General features: G+C 46.4%; 1 protein-coding gene across 34 annotated transcripts in view; it reads right to left on the reverse strand.

Moving 5' to 3' along the window:
• The window catches only part of OBSCN (obscurin, cytoskeletal calmodulin and titin-interacting RhoGEF), a 518,757-nt gene that overhangs the window by 176,889 nt on the left and 320,452 nt on the right, over positions 1–21,416 (reverse strand). For 33 of the 34 annotated variants that reach the window (XM_089660452.1, XM_089660453.1, XM_089660446.1 and 30 more), the window contains 5 exons: positions 13,106–13,372; positions 11,484–11,750; positions 9,117–9,389; positions 5,198–5,464; positions 2,970–3,236 (listed from right to left, as the gene is read on the reverse strand). In XM_089660452.1, coding sequence (XP_089516578.1) covers positions 2,970–3,236; positions 5,198–5,464; positions 9,117–9,389; positions 11,484–11,750; positions 13,106–13,372 — 1,341 coding nt within the window. The remainder of the gene's footprint in view (positions 1–2,969; positions 3,237–5,197; positions 5,465–9,116; positions 9,390–11,483; positions 11,751–13,105; positions 13,373–21,416) is intronic. The other variant, XM_089660447.1, reaches the window with a different exon arrangement.

Below are 21,416 nucleotides of genomic sequence, written 5' to 3' on the forward strand. Positions count from 1 at the left end.
TCCGCTCTCCCCTAACCCTGAATTCACTATATCTGGTCTCCCCGGACCCTGCATTCACTATATCCGCTCTCCCCAGACCCCGAATTCACTATATCCGCTCTCTCCGGACCCCGCATTCTGTATATCCGCTCTCCCCAGATCCTGCATTCACTATATCCGCTCTCCCCGGACCCTGCATTCACTATATCCGCTCACCCCGGACCTTGCATCCACTATATCTGCTCTCCAACGACCCTGCATTCACTATATCCGGTCTTCTCAGACCCCGCATTCACTATATCCGCTCTCCCCGGACCCTGCATTCACTATATCCGCTCTCCCCGGACCCTGCATTCACTATATCCGCTCTCCCCGGACCCCGCATTCACTATATCCGCTCTCCCCGGACTCTGCATTCACTATATCCGCTCTCCCCGGACTCTGCATTCACTATATCCGCTCTCCCCGGACCCTGCAATCACTATATCTGGTCTCCCCGGACCCCACATTCACTATATCCGCTCTCTCCGGACCCCGCATTCACTATATCCGCTCTCCCCGGACTCTGCATTCACTATATCCGGTCTCCCACAGTACGCAGAATATGGAAATGCAATAATTTTAGTAAATATAAACTGCTAAATACCTTTTCTCATCAGCAGTATATAGCAGTCTTGTGACTTCTGTGTCCAGCCCACCACTAGCTAAAGCTTTTAGGAGGAGCTTTCTTTCTGCTCTAGGAGGATGCAGAATCCCTGACCTCTGTCTGGACCAGGGGCGGACTGACAACTCATGGGGCCCCCTGGCAATAGGGGATCATGGGGCCCCTGTGTCCTTGCCCAAACTCAAAAAAGCCTATGAAAAAGGTACCAGGGGCATCTCATGGGGCCCCCCTACTGACCCCGGGCCCTCGGGCAGTGCCCGAGTTTCCAAATGGTCAGTCCGCCCCTGGTCTGGACAGTGCTGATTGGCCCTGTGCTAATCACATGCCCTCTGCCAAGAAAAAAAAACCCTCTCTAGCAATACACGCCAAACTGAGCATGTGCAGAAGGGCTAGGGGTTCAGTTTGTATCAGGTGGCCATTCCAACAAGAGGAGGATCAGAGCAGACAGGATCAAACAGCCTTTTTACACAATGTGGAGGATTGATCCCTTAGGCTCCACAGTGAGTATAACAAGCATGCTTTGCTGCATCTACAGACTGTTTGTGCTGATGTGGGTTTAGTAACACTTTCGGTTTATTTATTGCCTGTTAAGGTCCAAATGAACTCTCTGTTTAATTTAGCTACATACATTCCAAGTGCATCAAAATACAAATCTTACTATTGGCCTTCTTAGAAAGCAGCCACAGCCTAGGTAAAGAATTCTGTCCCCGGCCAGTAGGCTGCCAAGTAGACCCTTGTCCCTTGTGTGGAAGCAATGGCCAATCTGTGGTTCAATACCCCCCATGCCAAGTCAGAGCAACTTTAATGCTTCCAGAGGGAACTGCAGCACTTGTTGGGCTAAAGAATCTGCAGAATCCGACTCTTCTGGGTGTGTCAGATTAGTGGTCCTGCAACAGTACCCAACAGTAGCCACAGCCTAAGTAAAGAATTCTGTCCCCGGCCAATAGGCTGCCAAGTAGACCCTTGTCCCTTGTTTGGAAGTGATGGCCAACCTGTGGTTCAATACGCCCCAAGTCAAAGCAAATCTAATGCTTCTAGAGGGTAACTGCAGCACTTGCTGGGCTAAATAATCTGCAGAATCCGTCTCTTCTGGGTGTGTCAGATTTGTGGTCCTGCAACAGTACCCAACAGTGCCACAGCCTAAGTAAGGAATTCTGTCCCCGGCCAGTAGGCTGCCAAGTAGACCCTTGTCCCTTGTGTGGAAGCGATGGCCAATCTGTGGTTCAAAAGGCCCCAAGTCAGAGCAAATCTAATGCTTCTAGAGGGAACTGCAGCACTTGCTGGGTTAAAGAATCTGCAGAATCCGACTTTTCTGGGTGTGTCAGATTTGTGGTCCTGCAACAGTAGCCACAGCCTACATAAAGAATTCTGTCCCCAGCCAGTAGGCTGCCAAGTAGACCCTTGTCCCTTGTGTGGAAGTGATGGCCAATCTGTGGTTCAATACACCCCAAGTCAGAGCAAATCTAATGCTTCTAGAGGGAACTGCAGCACTTGCTGGGCTAAATAATCTGCAGAATCCGACTCTTCTGGGTGTGTCAGATTTGTGGTCCTGCAACAGTACCCAACAGTAGCCACAGCCTAAGTAAAGAATTCTGTCTCAGGCCAGCTGCCAAGTAGACGCTTGTCCCTTGTGTGAAAGCGATGGCCAATCTGTGGTTCAAAAGGCCCCAAGTCAGAGCAAATCTAATGCTTCTAGAGGGAACTGCAGCACTTGCTGGGTTAAATAATCTGCAGAATCCGACTTTTCTGGGTGTGTCAGATTTGTGATCCTGCAACAGTACCCAAGAGTAGCCACAGCCTACATAAAGAATTCTGTCCCCGGCTAATAGGTTGCCAAGTAGACCCTTGTCCCTTGTGTGGAAGCGATGGCCAATCTGTGGTTCAAAAGGCCCCAAGTCAGAGCAAATCTAATGCTTCTAGAGGGAACTGCAGCACTTGCTGGGCTAAATAATCTGCAGAATCCGACTCTTCTGGGTGTGTCAGATTTGTGGTCCCGCAACAGTACCCAACAGTGACCAACGGGAGGAACCACAGCAGGCTGCAGGGGACACTCATCTTAACACTCCAGGATCTGTTGGATTCTACAGATTCTTTAGATCTTCACTACAACGGAGAGGCTCTTATTCTTGTATAGAGTACATGGTATCAAGTGTCTTTCCTCATGTCCTCCTTGGCCTTTGGTGTGACAAGGGACAATTCAGGAACCGACTGAGAAAATTTTATGTAGCAAATAAAATCATGAGATCACAATAAAAAAAAAAAAAAATTAACAAAATCTTTGTAGACCTGAAAGGTTCACCAGGGACCCCATCCTAACATTAGTTACCTTGTACGAAGACGGAGGCGGCGGTCTGGGCGGAATCCGTACTGCAGGCGTATTGGCCGCAATCTTCCAGGTTCACGTGATGGATCACTAGTTCAACTAAAGTGCCGCTTTGCCTCATCTCATACTTATCACTGGGTTGTAGCACCAGCGCTCCTTTCCTCCATTCTACGGGGGCTCCGTCTTTGGAGACCTGGGACTGCAACACCGCCGTTCCCCCTTCCTCCGGTTCAATGTTATGGAGCTCTTGTGTGAAAACTATGGGCAAGGCTGAAACACATCATCCACAGGGAACAGAGAGAAATGATTAATGACACATACAGACAGTAGAAATGGCCGATGCCTCAGGTGCCACAGGGTAAGGGGCAGCAAAAGGCTGAAAAAAAGTGATATTAAAGCTTTGGGGGGGGGGGGGGGTTAATAACAAACATGTCATACATACCTGCTCTGTGTGATGGTTGTGCTTAGAGCAGCCCCCATACCTCCCACGGGCGCTCATGGCTCCTCCCCCTTGACCAGCGGCCCCAATAGCAAGCCGCTACTACACCGCTACACCACTACTACACCGCTACACCACTACTACACCGCTACACCGCTACTACACCGCTACTACACCGCTTCTCCACTGATCCCCACCAACTTCTGGGTTCCGTGCCGAATGGCTGCCCTGCTGCATTGTGAACACAGGAGGTCGGCCACTCACCATGGGCACCATTCAGAGATCACTTTGCATTTTCTGAATGAATGTAAAGCATTCTCTGATTGGATGAGGCAAAGGGCCTGGCATCAGAAAATGCAAAGTGTTCTCTTAGGGCAGCACAGTGGCTAAATGGTTAGCACTTGGCCTGGCAGTACTCGGGTCGTTGGTTTGAATCCCAACCATGGCACCACCTGCCTGGAGTTTGCATGTTCTTCCTGTGCCTGCGTGGGTTTCCTCAGGGTACTCCGGTTTCCTCCCACACTCCAAAGACATGCTGGTAGGTTAATTGGATCCTGTCTAAATTGGCCCTAGTCTGTGTATGTATGAATGTGAGTTAGGGACCTTAGATTGTACGCCCCTTGAGGGTAAGGGACTGATGTGAATGTACAATATATGTATAGAGCGGCGTAAATTGACGGCGCTGTATAAGTACCTGAAATAAATAAATAAATAAATAATGGCTCCCACATTGAGTGGCTGACTTCTTGGGTTTGCAATGCAGTAGGGCAGCCACTCAGGACAGGGCCTGGCATGCTTGAGGAGCTAGCTGGTCCAACATAACTACTGTATGTACAAAATGCCATTCCTGGAATTCTTCTTTAAAACACAACTTGGCTTCCAGTTTTAATTAGCTAAATACATTTCAGGAGCATCAAAACAAAAGTCTTACAGTTCATTTTCTCTACAAGCAGCCACACAGACATGTTCGAAGCCTCCAGAAACAAATGGCTGCCTTGGGTCATGTTTATGGACTCTGGTGGGTTTTTGACCCTGACGTGAGTCCTCTTCCCTCTCTCCCTTTACTCATAATTGCAAAACCATATCCTCCATTCTATTCATGACCCCAAATGACTGATTCACTTTGTAATACACACTCTCCGGCCACTTTATTGGGTCCACCTTGCTAGCACCAGGTTGGACCCCCTTTTCCCCCCAGAACTGCCTTCATTCTTGGTGGCATGGATCCAACAAGGTGTTGGAAATGTTCCTCCGAGATTCTGGTCCATACTGACAGGAGTTGCTGTTGCCTTTCTATCAGTGGTGTATTTAGGTTACACATTGCCCCCCCCCCCCCCCTGTAGAGAGAGAGCCTGACATTGACCAACAACACCCCTGCCTCCCACCCGAGACAACCTTGAGAGAAAGACACTCACCTTCACAGCTCCGGACATCCCCAGGAACGCACCATCCCCCCACACCTACCTAGGGACTTTCTACTGCCTACCACTACAGCAAACGCAGGACTTTGCACACCTTTTGTTGTGATGCACCTGGAATGTATTTATCTGATTTCAAATGAAAGTTCAATTGCGCTTGAAGAAAAGGAAGGCGGTCGCCTGTGGAAAACATAAAAATAATCCCAACTTGGAAAAACTTATTTTTCTGACTTTAGCAAATGGCAGAATCATTTCTGGCTTCATTTGCAGCCCCGAGCTTCTCTGTCAATAACATCAAAAATAAAAATGATATATATATATTTTTTTGTACTTTGCTGACATTAAAGTGACTGCATGGACTTGCCTGTCCTTACCTTTCACTTGCAGCTTGCTTGAGGTTTTCTCACTGCCAGCGCTGCAGCTGTAGTCACCTGCGTCCTCCAGCAGGACGTCCTTGATACGGAGGCTGTGAACTGACCCTTTTACAGTGACCTCGTATTTTCCGCCATGTTTGATCACCAGGGAGCCTTTCTTCCACTCCGCCGCCACGTCGGCCTTGGAGAGCTCACAGCTCAGGGTGACGCTTCCCTCCTCTTCTGCCTCGGCTGGCTGCAGGGGCTTTGTGAACTTCAGCACCACTGCTGGGGTTAGAATAGAAAAAGAGGTAAAAGGTGAACAATGTTCTCCAAAAATACCCATTTAAAGCAGTAATGCAGGCCATAGACGGGTCGAAAATCAGCCGTTTTTTTAATAAAAAAAAACAAAAAAAAAAAAACAGAAAAATCGGTCATTCGATCAGCCGACATTACCACCAATGGTAAAAAAATTGGCTGATTTTCATCCCGTCTACGGCTGGCATTTAACCCCATAATTACTTCTGTCCCATGCAGAGTGGTCCGCGATTATATTTTACATGAAAAGTCTTGTGGTTGCAACAATGTATCCATTTGTATCCATTTTGGACACAGATGGTTTTATTTGGATACAAATGGATACATTGAAGAGGAAGAGGAAGAACAAGAAGAGGAGGAGGAAGAAGAAGAAGAGGAAGAAGAAGAAGAGGAGGAAGAAGAGGAAGAAGAAGAAGAGGAAGAAGAAGAAGAGGAGGAAGAAGAAGAGGAGGAAGAGGAAGAACAGGAAGAGGAGGAAGAAGAAGAAGAGGAGGAAGAAGAGAAAGAGGAGGAAGAAGAGGAAGAGGAGGAAGAAGAGGAAGAAGAAGAGGAAGAAGTAGAAGAGGTGGAACAAGAGGAGGAAGAGGAGGATGAGGAGGATGAGGAGGAAGAAGAGGATGAGGAGGAAGAAGAGGAAGAAGAGGAAGAGGAGGAAGAGGAGGAAGAAAAGGAAGAGGAGGAAGAAGAGGAAGAAGAAGAGGAAGAAGAAGAGGAAGAATTCCAGTCCGCTATTATATTTTATATGAAAAATTCTTGCGGTTGCAACAAATGTATCTATTTGTATCCAAATAAAAACATTCTAATACATTATTTGGATTACAGTGTTTTTATTTGGATACAAATGGATACATTTGTTGCAACCGCAAGACTTTTCATATAAAATATAATAGTGGACTGGAATTCTTCTTCTTTTTCTTCTTCTTGCAGATCATGACTCATGCAGATTTTTTATCGGTAAAACGATTGGCTGATTTACCCATCATTCCCGGGAAAATCAGCCGATTGTCAAAACCGGCCGTGAATTTTCCAACCGATAAAGAAAATGTGCCAAAACCCCCGAAAAATGGCCGACCAATTAACCCACTAACGGTGCGAAAATCGGCCAAAGAATCGGCCGATTTTCAACCCATCTATGGCCTGCATAACTGTATATTTGTAAAAAAAAAACAAAAAAAAACAGTTATCATAAGTGGTTTAAATGCAGCGAATATACAGTCATGGCAAAAAATCTTGCCCCCTCCCCCCCCCGGCATTTCTGTCAGATAACGCACCGCTTCGCCCAGAAAATTGCTGCAATGACAAATGTTTTGGCATGTTTATTTCTTTGGTTTGTATCGGTGACACAAAAAAGTGGAGAAGCAAAAAGCCAAATCTGACACATTTCATGCAAAACCCCAAAAATAGACTGGACAAAATTATTGGCACCCTCAATGTAATATTTGGTAGGACACCCCTTGGAAAAAATAACTGAAATCAATGGCTTCCTGTCACCATCAATGAGTTTCTTCCACCTCTCTACTGGAATTTTGGAGCGCTCTTCTTTAACCAACTGCTCCAGGTGTCTCAGGTCAGAAGGGTACCTTTTCCCAACTGATGTTCTGAGATCTCTCTACAGGACCTCTATGGGATGGAGATCTGGACTCATTGCTGGTCAGTTCAGTCCTCTCCAACGCTTTGTCTGACACCATTTCTGGGGGTTTTGTGACGTGTGCTTTGGGTCATTTTCCTGCTGGAAGACCAATGACTTCTGATGGAGACCCAACTTTCTGACACTGGGCCCTAAATTGTTTGGTCTTGCAGGACCCCTTCTTCATGCCTGATGAAGAGGTCCTACGAGACTCCGAAACGTTGCCTTGCTGTAACTATGTGATCGTTTTTTAAAACTTTTGGACCCATATTGGTGACCCTCGGTGCTGGTGACATTCTCCCTTACTTTGGGGAGCCAGCATAAAGATTCACGGCACAGTGTCTTGCCAGTAGTGGATTGGATCCATCCAAGTATCTTGAGATTCACTGAAGTCGAGGACTGGAAGTTGGATCCCAACCACTGCTTGTTTTTTAACCCCTTGTTTGACTGTGCTAGTGCAAAGTGGGATTCGCCATGCTGGAAGTCCCAGAAGTGCTTGTGCCTTTATATTCTGCAAGGATAGGAGAATGTATGCCCCCCGAAGAGAGAGAGATAGAGTCATCTGAATCTCTTGACCATCACATGCCTGATGAAGGGGTCCTACGAGACTCCGAAACGTTGCCTTGCTGTAACTATGTGATCTTTTATTAAAACTTTTGGACCCAAATTGGTGATTCTCGGTGCTGGTGACATTCTCCCTTGCTTTGAGGATCCGGCATGGAGATTCACGGTGTCTTGCCAGTATTGGATTGGATCAATCCAAGTATCTTGAGATTCACTTGAGTTGAGGCCTGGAAGTTGGATCCCAGCTTGTGGTTTAACCCCTTGTTTGACTGTGCTAGTGCCGCCAAAGTGTGATTCGCCCTGCTGGAAGTCCCAGAAGTACTTGTGCCTTTCTATTCTGCAAGGATAGGAGAAAGTATGCCCCCAAAGAGAGGGAGAGAGATGGAGTCATTTGAATCTCTTGACCATCACATGCCTGATGAAGGGGTCCTACAAGACTCCGAAACGTTGCCTTGCTGTAACTATGTGATCTTTTATTAAAACTTTTGGACCCATATTGGTGATCCTTGGTGCTGGTGACATTCTCCCTTGCTTTGAGGATCCGGCATGGAGATTCACGGTGTCTTGCCAGTATTGGATTGGATCTTGAGATTCACTTGAGTTGAGGCCTGAAAGTTGGATCCCAGCGACTGCTTTAACCCTTGTTTGACTGTGCTAGTGCAGCCAAAGTGGGATTCGCCATGCTGGAAGTCCCAGAAGTGCTTGTGCCTTTATATTCTACAAGGAGAGGAGAAAGTATGCCCCCCGAAGACAGAGAGAGAGAGTCATCTTAATTTCTTGACCATCACATGCCTGATGAAGGGGTCCTACGAGACTCCGAAACGTTGCCTTGCTGTAACTATATGATCGTTTTTTAAAACTTTTGGACCCATATTGGTGACCCTCGGTGCTGGTGACATTCTCCCTTGCTTTGAGGATCCGGCATGGAGATTCACGGCACAGTGTCTTGCCAGTATTGGATCCATTCATGTATCTTGAGATTCGCTCAAGTCGAGGCCTGGAAGTTGGATCCCAGTGACTGCTTTAACCTCTTGTTTGACCGTGATAGTGCCGCCAAAGTGGGATTCGCCCTGCTGGAAGTCCCAGAAGTGCTTGTGCCTTTATATTCTGCAAGGATAGGAGAAAGTATGCCCCCCGAAGAGAGAGAGAGAGAGATGGAGTCATCTGAATCTCTTGTGCACTAAGTTCTGGAGTTTCCCAAAACTCTCATATACCCCATCCAAGTTCAGCGAGCATTAAAACTTAAAAAGACTCACTGCTTGTTCCTTGTGGATTGCAAGACTTTGTGTCCGGCTCCCTTGCACCCACTTGGACCAGAACCTGGGACAATTCTGCAGGGCCTGGTTGACGTCTCTGAGTTCCACCACCCAAGAGCTTCTCAGGAAACACCAAACCCTGGAAGTGCTTCCTTCTCAACTTCGCCATATTTACCTTTAACTTCGAGTTTTGCTTCGCTACTGTTCTGGCCGACTCTGAAGCCGATCGAGCCTGCATCTTCCAGAGAAACCTTCCTCAGGGTGAGGGTGTGGATTTTTCCCTTGTGGACAGATATCTCGTTCATCTCATTGTTCTGGAGTGGAACTCCAGCCAGAGACCACTGGACATTGGGAACGTTATCCTTCGACACCTTACACTTGAAGATGGCGTCTTCTCCCTCCTCTACGGACAGGTTCTGTAGCTGGTCCACTATATACGGTTCCGGTTCTGAAACGGAAAAAAAAAAGTGTGTATGTTATTGTTCCCGCCTTGATACATTTCAGCGCATGATGATGGTTTGCCACCAAATTGATCTAAAACAGCCTTTCTCCTAGAGGAACCTTTGAAATAAATGGTCAGGTTCAGGGGAACCCCTGATAAAAATGAGTTCATGGTAGAATAGGAAATAAAGGAACACAATACAAAAGAATAGAATAGAAAATAAAGGAACAGAATACAAAAGAATAGAATAGAAAAGGACAGAGTAAAATAGAACAGAACAGCGGGTGCAAATGCTACATGCTTGGGTGTGTCATTAACCATTTGTCGACTGCCCCATATCAGATATATTGCTACAGGGCAGCCGTGCTGTGCAGAATCACGCATATAAATGTGATTCTGCACTTCCTGGATGAGGGTGCGTGTACGCGGCAACAGCGCTCCGCTTCTACTGTGATTGGTCACATCAGAAGGCGATCAGCGGGGGGCCAACTAATGGCTGAGCACCAGCACCCATGGATCGCCTAGGACAGGGATCTCCAAACTTTCCTAAAAAAGGGCCAGTTTTGTATCCTTCGAACTTTAGAACGGCCAGACTGTGGCCCGTGGGAGTACAAATTGTCCTAGCGTCGATGTTAATGCCCCATCATTGGTGTCAGTGGGAGGAATAGTGCCCCATCATTGGTGTCAGTGGGAGGAATAGTGCCCCATCATTGGTGTCAGTGAGAGGAATAGTGCCCCATCATTGGTGTCAGTGGGAGGAATAGTGCCCCATCATTGGTGTCAGTGGGAGGAATAGTTTCCCATCATTAGTGTCAGCGGGAGGAATAGTGCCCCATCATTGGTTTCAGTGGGAGGAATAGTGCCCCATCATTGGTGTCAGTAGGAGGAATAGTGTCCCATCATTGGTATCAGTGGGAGGAATAGCGCCCCATCATTGGTGTCAGTGGGAGGAATAGTGCCCCATCATTGGTGTCAGTGGAAGGAATAGTGCCCCATCATTGGTGTCAGTGGGAGGAATAGTGCCCCATCATTGGTGTCAGTGGAAGGAATAGTGCTCCATCGTTGGTGTCAGTGGGAGGAATAGTGCCCCATCATTGGTGTCAGTGGGAGGAATAATGCTCTATCATTGGTGTCAGTGGGAGGAATAGTGCCCCATCATTGGTGTCAGTGGGAGGAATAGTGCCCCATCATTGGTGTCAGTGGGAGGAATAGTGCCCCATCATTGGTGTCAGTGTGAGGAATAGTGTCCCATCATTGGTATCAGTGGGAGGAATAGTGCCCCATCATTGGTGTCAGTGTGAGGAATAGTGTCCCATCATTGGTATCAGTGGGAGGAATAGTGTCCCATCATTGGTGTCAGTGGGAGGAATAGTGCCCCCTCATTGGTGTCAGTGGAAGGAATAGTGCCCCATCATTGGTGTCAGTGGAAGGAATAGTGCCCCATCATTGGTATCAGTGGGAGGAATAGTGTACCATCATTGGTATCAGTGGGAGGAATAGTGCCCCATCATTGGTGTCAGTGGGAGGAATAGTGCCCCCTCATTGGTGTCAGTGGAAGGAATAGTGCCCCATCATTGGTGTCAGTGGCAGGAATAATGCCCCATCATTGGTGTCAGTGGCAGGAATAATGCCCCATCATTGGTGTCAGTGGCAGGAATAGTGCCCCATCATTGGTGTCAGTGGCAGGAATAGTGCCCCGTCATTGGTGTCAGTGGCAGGAATAGTGCCCCATCATTGGTGTCAGTGGCAGGAATAATGCCCCATCATTGGTGTCATTGGCAGGAATAATGCCCCATTGTTGTGGTCAAAGGTCATTTTTTGGAAATCCGGTCACACTCTGCTATCCAGTGGATATATGTTTTTTCCCAAGATGCATGCTGTATTTTATTGGTGAACCCACGCATATTTCCCGATGTGCCGGAGTACACTGGGCCTCACAACTCAATAGGTGAACATAATTTACATCATTTTGGTTTTTTTTGGTTTTTTTATAATAAAATTTTTTGTCCCACATTGATTTCATAAAATGCAATGCAAGCGTCCCCCCCATCAATGCATGCCAAGCCCCCCCTGAGCTGGTTGGTGAAGGTCCCCTATCACCTTTAACAAACACTGTAGCCGCTGATTTTTGGTCGCCGGTGTCACATGTGTATTCGGCCGCGTCGGACTGCTGCAGCTTGTGTATGTGAAGTTCCACCACGAGTCCCGACTGCTTCACTTCATACTTGGCACCCGGTTTAATGGCTGCTCCGCCTTTCTTCCACTGAACGGGGGCGCCAGGCTTGGAGATCTCTGCTCTGAGCGTCACCGATCCGTTCTCTTCTCCCTGCTCGTTCTCTAGGTGTCGCGTGAACTCCACGGGTAGTGCTGCGAAATGACGTCATATGGGGTTGGAAGTAGTTGGGTCAAGACAACAATATCTTAAAATGCTATCGGTGGGGATTGTTTTATTGCCTTAGAGTGTTTGTAAACCCTTCCATATCCCCGGTGAAGTGACTGGCCTTACAGAGATGAAACAAATCCTTCTACATAAGTTGTACCTGTTTATCTGCTGCCCTCTCTTCGCTACATCCATTCAAAGTGCAGAATTTACACAGGATCTCTCAGCTCTGAAAAGCAGGGGGCAGGGAGTGAAGTTACATCTGTGAGGGGAGCTCTGATAGCTGATTGGAGGGAAGGGGCACACCCCCCTTCACACAGGAACAGAGTTGAGGTTGTCAATCAGCTGGAGATCCCTCCTCTGTCACCATTTTTCTCTTGGTGTCAGGAAAACTTGTCAGAAGTGACTTACGCTGATAGCAGAGGAAGGAGGCAGCAGACAGAAATGACACTCGGTGCTCTGCATAGAGACACACAGGAAGGAATTTTGTTCCCAGCAGGAGCAAATTGAATCGTGCTTTGCTGGGTTTTTTGCCTTCCTCTGGATCAACTGTGGGTGTAGGATTATAACTTTTTTTTTCTATGGTTGAACTGGATGGACTTTTGTCTTTTTTCAGCCAGACTAACTATGTAACTATGTAACTATAGAGGGATATGCTTTCTTCATCTTTCATGTCTGAGGTTTACAACCACGTTAAGGCAATATGGTATAAATCTCTTCATCTGGTGTCATGGGTACATAATAAAGTATATGTTGGGGCAAAATAAAAAAATATTCACATCATCAGTACCCCATATAGAAGAAAAATATATTTGAAATATACAGTATTTTAAAAATATTCTTCCCAAATATATTGACATATATTCGAAATACTGCAATTTTGGCCGTATTCAATATATTTCAATAAATATATATATATATATATATATATATATATAAAAGAATATATGTATAAAAGAATAGAATAGAGAATAAAAGAATAGAATAAAATAGAACAGAAAATAAAGGAATAGAATAGAAAAGAATAGAATAGATTAGAATAGAACAGAAAACAATACAAAATAATAGAATATAAGAAAAAATAATAGAATAGAATAAAATCGAAAAAAAAATATAACTATCTTCCAAAATTTGAATGAAACAAATTTAACTAAAACGAAACTCTTTAATTAAAGAATCAAAACGAAACAATTTTTTTTGTTCTGCACATGTGTAGTAACCGCTAGGCCTGAGCACTGCATTGTGGAAAGAGGTCACATGTTCCCCCAGAAGCACGGGGTACGGAAAGGTCCACATAAAAGCGGTCATTGATGATTGATGATGAACCCTTCCCGGTCCTCACCTGTCACAGTGACTGTGGCCGTGGCCTTTTGATCTCCAGTGTCGCAAGTATAATCTCCAGAGTCCTCCGGCAGGGCTTGGTGTATGATCAGCTCCACCATCTTCCCTTTCTGTCGTACTTCCAGCTTGTCGCTGGGCTTGACCGCTGAGGCCCCTTTCTTCCACTGGACGGGGGCGTTGGGCTTGGAGATCTGGCCTCGTAGAATGACCGCAGAACCTTCCTCACAGCTACACTTTTCCGGTTTCTGTTCAAAAATGACTGGAATGGCTGCATCAGAGGACAGGAAACATGAGAGATTATCTCACACACAATGGGAATAGATAACTAAATGAACTTTTACTTCAAGTTGACCTAGAGAAATGTTCATTTCTGTCCCTGTTCTAACCTTGCCTTGGTTCCACTCCTACCCACCTCTGAGCATCATCCCTTGGTTCCACCCCCTACCCACCTCTGAGCATCATCCCTTGGTTCCACCCCCTACCCACCTCTGAGCATCATCCCTTGGTTTCACCCTCTACCCACCTCTGAGCATCATCCCTTGGTTTCACCCTCTACCCACCTCCAAGCACCATCCCTTGGTTCCACCCCTACCCACCTCTGACCAGCATCCCTTGGTTCCACCCCCTACCCACTTCTGAGCATCATCCCTTGGTTCCACCCCTAACCACCTCTGAGCATTATCCCTTGGTTTCACCCTCTACCCACCTCTGAGCATCATCCCTTGGTTCCACCCCCTACCCACCTCCAAGGTGCTCCAGAACGTGTCCCCACTCAGCCCTCTTCATCCTGTGCATGTGTGTCCCGGCCCAGTTCATGCCTATGGGGAGCTGTGTTTATGGGGCCTCTAGTAGTAATACAGAGTACAGATGTTGCATAGGAATGAATGGGGCTCTGGTGTGCATGCGCAGGATGAAGAGGACTTGGCTGAAGAAAGGTTGTGGTGCCCAAACCAGGACTGCACAGTAACGTTTTCTGGATCAAGGACAGAGGCATTTCACCAAGTGGGCTATAATCAGAGGGGTGGTAGACTGCCTCTTGTGGTATAAATCTAAGATATAAACTCCCGCCTATTGTTGTCCTATACCTACAGTGCATGTTTAACAAATGATGACTGATTTGCATGTTCCTGAAGGAAATAAGTATTTGATCCCCTATCATTCAGCAGGATTTCTGGCTACCAGGTGTCTTTCATACAGGTAACAAGCTGAGATTAGAAGCAGTCTCTTAAAGGGAGTGCTGCTAATCTCATGTTACCTGTATAAAAGACACCTGTCTACGGGAGTAATCAAACCATCAGATTCCAAACTCTCCACCATGGCAAAGACCAAAGAGCTGTCCAAGGATGTCAGGGACAAGGTTGTAGACCTACACAAGGCTGGACTGGGCTACCAAACTATGGCCAAGCAGCTTGGTGAGAAGGTGACAACATTTGGTGCAATCATTCGCAAATGGAAGAAACACAAAACAGCTGTCAGTCTCCCTAGGTCTGGTGCACCATGCAAGATCTCACCTCGTGGAGTGTCAATGATCATGAGAACAGTGAGGAATCATCCCAGAACTACACGTGAGGATCTTGTCAATGATCTCCAGGCAGCTGGGACCACAGTCACCAAGAAAACAATTGGTAACACACTACGCTGACAAGGACTGAAATCCTGCAGTGCCCGCAAGGTCCCTCTTCTCAAGAAAGCACATGTCCAGGCCCGTCTGAAGTTTGCCACTGAACATCTGAACAGGGGTGGACTGACCATTTGGAAACTCGGGCACTGCCCGAGGGCCCGGGTCAGTAGGGGGCCCCATGAGATGGCCCTGGTACCTTTTTCATAGGCTTTTTTGAGTTTGGGCAAGGACACAGGGGCCCCGTGATCCCCTACTGCCCGGGGGCCCCATGAGTTGTCAGTCCGCCCCTGCATCTGAATGATGCAGAGGAGGACTGGTTGAAAGTGTTGTGGTCAGATGAGACCAAAATCAAGCTCTTTGGCATCAACTCAACTCCCCATGTTTGGAGGAGGAGGAATGCTGCCTATGACCCCAAGAACACCATCCCAACTGTCAAACATGGTGGTGGAAACATTCTGCTTTGGGGGTGTTTTTCTGCTAAGGGGACAGGACAACTGCACCGCATTAAAGGGACGATGGACAGGGCAATGTACCCTCAAATCTTGGGTGAGAACCTTCTTCCCTCAGCCAGGGCATTGAAAATGGGTTGTGGATGGGTGTTCCAGCATGACAATGACCCAAAACACACGGCCAACGCAACAAAGGAATGTCTCAAGAAGAAGCACATTGGCCTAGCCAGTCTCCAGACGTTAATCTGATTGAAAATCTGTGGAGGGAGCTGAACTCTCGAGTTGCCAAACGTCAGCCACCAAACCTTAATGACTTGGAGAGGATCTGCCAAAAGGAGTGGGCCAAAATCCCTCCTGAGATGTGTGCAAACCTGCGGGCCAACTACTGGAAATGTCTGACCTCTGTGATTGCCAACAAGGGATTTGCCACCAAGTACTAAGTCATGTTTTGTGAAGGGGATCAAATACTTATTTCCCTCATGAACATGCAAATCAGTCATCATTTGTTAGACGCATTTCTGCTGAATTTGTTGTTGCTATTCTGTCTCTCAGTGTTACAATACACATATTATACAATCCATAGAGTCAAATAGAGCAACCGCAAATATTCAGTCCAGCAACAAATGACGATGTAACTTCCAACTATCCCATTTAATGTCAAATAAACGCATCCTATCCATTGAAGTATAATGTAGATGTTCCGTAAGCATAGCCGTATCAATTCTCTGGAATACAGAGGCCAAAGGAACCACAGGTGATTTCCAATGCAGAGCTATCGCCCATAGGGTAGATACACAGATAGTATGAATTAATCTCAGCAGACCAGTGGGAACCCCTGGAATGGGCGAACCTAGTAAACACATCTGCACCGATAGAACAATGGGAGAATCCACCAAATGCAGATGCTACCTCTGAAATCTTACGCCATATCAGGGATAGACCTGGACATCCCCTAAACATGAGTACAAGAGTTCCAGAGAGGCCACAACCCCTAAAATAGAGGTGTGAAACACCCAGGAACATAACATGAAGTCTGGATGGAGTATAGTCAGGGGCAAGGCAAACAAGGGTGGCATTTTTTTTTTTAGGGGGGCAGCACCTCCCCCCAGAAGAAGGAATGAAAGAAGGGACACGCGCACCATGGGAATCAGGTGGGATCCAAGAGAGGCTGCGGGTTGCTTTATGATGTATGTAGAGCCTGACTCTCGTTCCCGGGGATGTCCGGAGCTGTGACGATGAGCGTCTCTCTATAACCAGGGGGGTAGTGGAAGGCTCTCCCAGGTGGCGGGCAGGGGTGTTGTTGGTCAATGTCAGGTTCTCTCCGCAGTAAAAGGGGTTGTGTTGGTCGGGTTCCGTGGGGAGCAGACAATTTTTGTGTTACCTTGGGCAGCACAAAGCCTAAATACACCACTGAGTATAGTACCAACCAGGGGCGGACTTACCATTTGGAAACTCGGGCACTGCCCGAGGGCCTGGGGTCAGTAGAGGGCCCCATGAGATGCCCCTGGTACCTTTCGTAGGTTTTTTGGGTGTGGTTTGAGTGTGGGTGAGGACACAGGGGTCCCATGATCCCCTATTGCCTAGGGGCCCCATGAGTTGTCAGTCCGCCCCTGGTACCATTGGGTAAGAACCTTAAGGGCCGTCTCTCAAACAGAAAGATCGAGAGTCCCTACGAATGTTATCTATTACGGTGTCCCGGTCATCACCCGAAAACGTTGTGTTACAATCGAGTTCCAATTTTAGTCTATATGGGGGGAGCGGAGGCATAATAGGCTTCGAGGAACAAGTGATAGAAGTCTGAGATCAGACCCGAGTCACGGCAGATTCCTTCAAAATAGGTAGGCAGGGAGGAAGGTGTCAGGCCAAAATGCGAAAGGAAAAAATGACGGATTTGTATGTAACGATAATATTCATGGATCGGGACACTAAACCGGGTCCTGCAGGAGGTCAAAAGAGATAAATGTCCCCCCTCTTCGAAAATCCGCCAGTCTAATAAGGTTCTGACTCTACCACCAACGAAAAGGCATGCGGACAAGAAAAGGCTGTAGCAAAATTTGGATCCCCGACAAAAATTGACCCAAGAGGCGCAGAGGAGCCTAGTCTCAATTTAGTTTTATATCGAGACCACAATGTCCAGGTCTGAAACACGATATTATTATAGGGTGACAACTAGAGATGAGCGAATCGAAGTATCCGAAGTGGAATTCGAGTCGAATATCGGAAAAATTTCGATTCGTGCCGAATCCGAAAAACAGCCTAATTCGGACGCGCGAATCGAAATTTTTCCGAAAATGGCGGCTGACATGTGCGGCGACGGAGCGGGGATGTCGGGGAAGGCGCGCAGACAAGGCGCGCTGCCCCATAATGCATTCCTCAACGACATGTGATCGCATCAGCCAATCAGCAGCCAGCCAGCCAGCACTGTGTAATGGTCGAGGTATATATAGCGGCCATTTTGGAAATCTTCATTTGCCTGCAGTCATTGAACAGAGGCAGACCGCTCTGTACTAGGGACAGGGACAGAGTTAGGGCCACAGAAACGAGAATTGGGGACAGAGAGAAGTTACTTAGGGACAGAGAACCATTACTCAGGGACACAGACTTGTTAATGAGGGCCACAGAATCGTTATTTAGGGACAAAGAAACGCTAGTTAGGGCCACAGAATTCATACTCAGGGACAGACAGAATTTTCACTCAGTGCCAGAGAATTGTTACTTAGGGCCACAGAAACGTTATTAGGGCCACAGAATTTTTACTCAGAGACAGACAGAATTGTTACTGAGTGCCAGAGAATTGTTACTCAGGGACAGACAGAATTGTTACTGAGTGCCAGAGAATTCTTACTCAGGGCCACAGAATTCATTCTCAGGGACAGACAGAATTGTTACTCAGGGACAGACAGAATTGTTACTGAGTGCCAGAGAATTGTTACTCAGGGACAGACAGAATTGTTACTGAGTGCCAGAGAATTGTTACTCAGGGACAGACAGAATTGTTACTGAGTGCCAGAGAATTGTTACTCAGGGACAGACAGAATTGTTACTGAGTGCCAGAGAATTGTTACTCGCACAGACACAAAATTGTTACTTGCACAGACACAGAATTGTTACTCGCACAGACAGAATTGTTACTCAGGGCCACAGAATTCATACTCAGGGACAGACAGAATTGTTACTGAGTGCCAGAGAATTGTTACTCAGGGACAGACAGAATTGTTACTGAGTGCCAGAGAATTGTTACTCAGGGACAGACAGAATTGTTACTGAGTGCCAGAGAATTGTTACTCAGGGACAGACAGAATTGTTACTGAGTGCCAGAGAATTGTTACTCGCACAGACACAAAATTGTTACTTGCACAGACACAGAATTGTTACTCACACAGACACAGAATTGTTACTCAGGGCCACAGAATTCATACTCAGGGACAGACAGAATTGTTACTGAGTGCCAGAGAATTGTTAATCAGGGACAGACAGAATTGTTACTGAGTGCCAGAGAATTGTTACTCAGGGACAGACAGAATTGTTACTGAGTGCCAGAGAATTGTTACTCGCACAGACACAAAATTGTTACTTGCACAGACACAGAATTGTTACTCGCACAGACACAGAATTGTTACTCAGGGCCACAGAATTCATACTCAGGGACAGACAGAATTGTTACTGAGTGCCAGAGAATTGTTACTCAGGGACAGACAGAATTGTTACTGAGTGCCAGAGAATTGTTACTCAGGGACAGACAGAATTGTTACTGAGTGCCAGAGAATTGTTACTCGCACAGACACAAAATTGTTACTTGCACAGACACAGAATTGTTACTCGCACAGACACAGAATTGTTACTGAGTGCCAGAGAATTGTTACTCAGGGACAGACAGAATTGTTACTGAGTGCCAGAGAATTGTTACTCAGGGACAGACAGAATTGTTACTGAGTGCCAGAGAATTGTTACTCAGGGACAGACAGAATTGTTACTGAGTGCCAGAGAATTGTTACTCGCACAGACACAAAATTGTTACTTGCACAGACACAGAATTGTTACTCGCACAGACACAGAATTGTTACTCAGGGCCACAGAATTCATACTCAGGGACAGACAGAATTGTTACTGAGTGCCAGAGAATTGTTACTCAGGGACAGACAGAATTGTTACTGAGTGCCAGAGAATTGTTACTCAGGGACAGACAGAATTGTTACTGAGTGCCAGAGAATTGTTACTCGCACAGACACAAAATTGTTACTTGCACAGACACAGAATTGTTACTCGCACAGACACAGAATTGTTACTCAGGGCCACAGAATTCATACTCAGGGACAGACAGAATTGTTACTGAGTGCCAGAGAATTGTTACTTAGGGACAGACAGAATTGTTACTGAGTGCCAGAGAATTGTTACTCAGGGACAGACAGAATTGTTACTGAGTGCCAGAGAATTGTTACTCGCACAGACACAAAATTGTTACTTGCACAGACACAGAATTGTTACTCGCACAGACACAGAATTGTTACTCAGGGCCACAGAATTCATACTCAGGGACAGACAGAATTGTTACTGAGTGCCAGAGAATTGTTACTCAGGGACAGACAGAATTGTTACTGAGTGCCAGAGAATTGTTACTCAGGGACAGACAGAATTGTTACTGAGTGCCAGAGAATTGTTACTCGCACAGACACAAAATTGTTACTTGCACAGACACAGAATTGTTACTCGCACAGACACAGAATTGTTACTCAGGGCCACAGAATTCATACTCAGGGACAGACAGAATTGTTACTGAGTGCCAGAGAATTGTTACTCAGGGACAGACAGAATTGTTACTGAGTGCCAGAGAATTGTTACTCAGGGACAGACAGAATTGTTACTGAGTGCCAGAGAATTGTTACTCAGGGACAGACAGAATTGTTACTGAGTGCCAGAGAATTGTTACTCAGGGACAGACAGAATTGTTACTGAGTGCCAGAGAATTGTTACTCGCACAGACACAAAATTGTTACTTGCACAGACACAGAATTGTTACTCGCACAGACACAGAATTGTTACTCAGGGCCACAGAATTCATACTCAGGGACAGACAGAATTGTTACTGAGTGCCAGAGAATTGTTACTCAGGGACAGACAGAATTGTTACTGAGTGCCAGAGAATTGTTACTCAGGGACAGACAGAATTGTTACTGAGTGCCAGAGAATTGTTACTCAGGGACAGACACAAAATTGTTACTTGCACAGACACAGAATTGTTACTCGCACAGACACAGAATTGTTACTCAGGGCCACAGAATTGTTACTCAGGGACAGACAGAATTGTTACTGAGTGCCAGAGAATTGTTACTCAGGGACAGACAGAATTGTTACTGAGTGCCAGAGAATTGTTACTCAGGGACAGACAGAATTGTTACTGAGTGCCAGAGAATTGTTACTCGCACAGACACAAAATTGTTACTTGCACAGACACAGAATTGTTACTCGCACAGACACAGAATTGTTACTCAGGGCCACAGAATTCATACTCAGGGACAGACAGAATTGTTACTGAGTGCCAGAGAATTGTTACTCAGGGACAGACAGAATTGTTACTGAGTGCCAGAGAATTGTTACTCGCACAGACACAAAATTGTTACTTGCACAGACACAGAATTGTTACTCGCACAGACACAGAATTGTTACTCAGGGCCACAGAATTCATACTCAGGGACAGACAGAATTGTTACTGAGTGCCAGAGAATTGTTACTCAGGGACAGACAGAATTGTTACTGAGTGCCAGAGAATTGTTACTCAGGGACAGACAGAATTGTTACTGAGTGCCAGAGAATTGTTACTCGCACAGACACAAAATTGTTACTTGCACAGACACAGAATTGTTACTCGCACAGACACAGAATTGTTACTCAGGGCCACAGAATTCATACTCAGGGACAGACAGAATTGTTACTGAGTGCCAGAGAATTGTTACTCAGGGACAGACAGAATTGTTACTGAGTGCCAGAGAATTGTTACTCAGGGACAGACAGAATTGTTACTGAGTGCCAGAGAATTGTTACTCGCACAGACACAAAATTGTTACTTGCACAGACACAGAATTGTTACTCGCACAGACACAGAATTGTTACTCGCACAGACACAGAATTGTTACTCAGGGCCACAGAATTCATACTCAGGGACAGACAGAATTGTTACTGAGTGCCAGAGAATTGTTACTCAGGGACACCTAATCGTTGAATTAAATAGTATGTCAGACAACATG

The sequence above is a fragment of the Staurois parvus genome, unplaced genomic scaffold (assembly GCF_062004578.1).
Source record: "Staurois parvus isolate SC_StPar_1 unplaced genomic scaffold, SC_StPar_1.0 ptg001245l, whole genome shotgun sequence".
NCBI lineage: Eukaryota > Metazoa > Chordata > Amphibia > Anura > Ranidae > Staurois > Staurois parvus.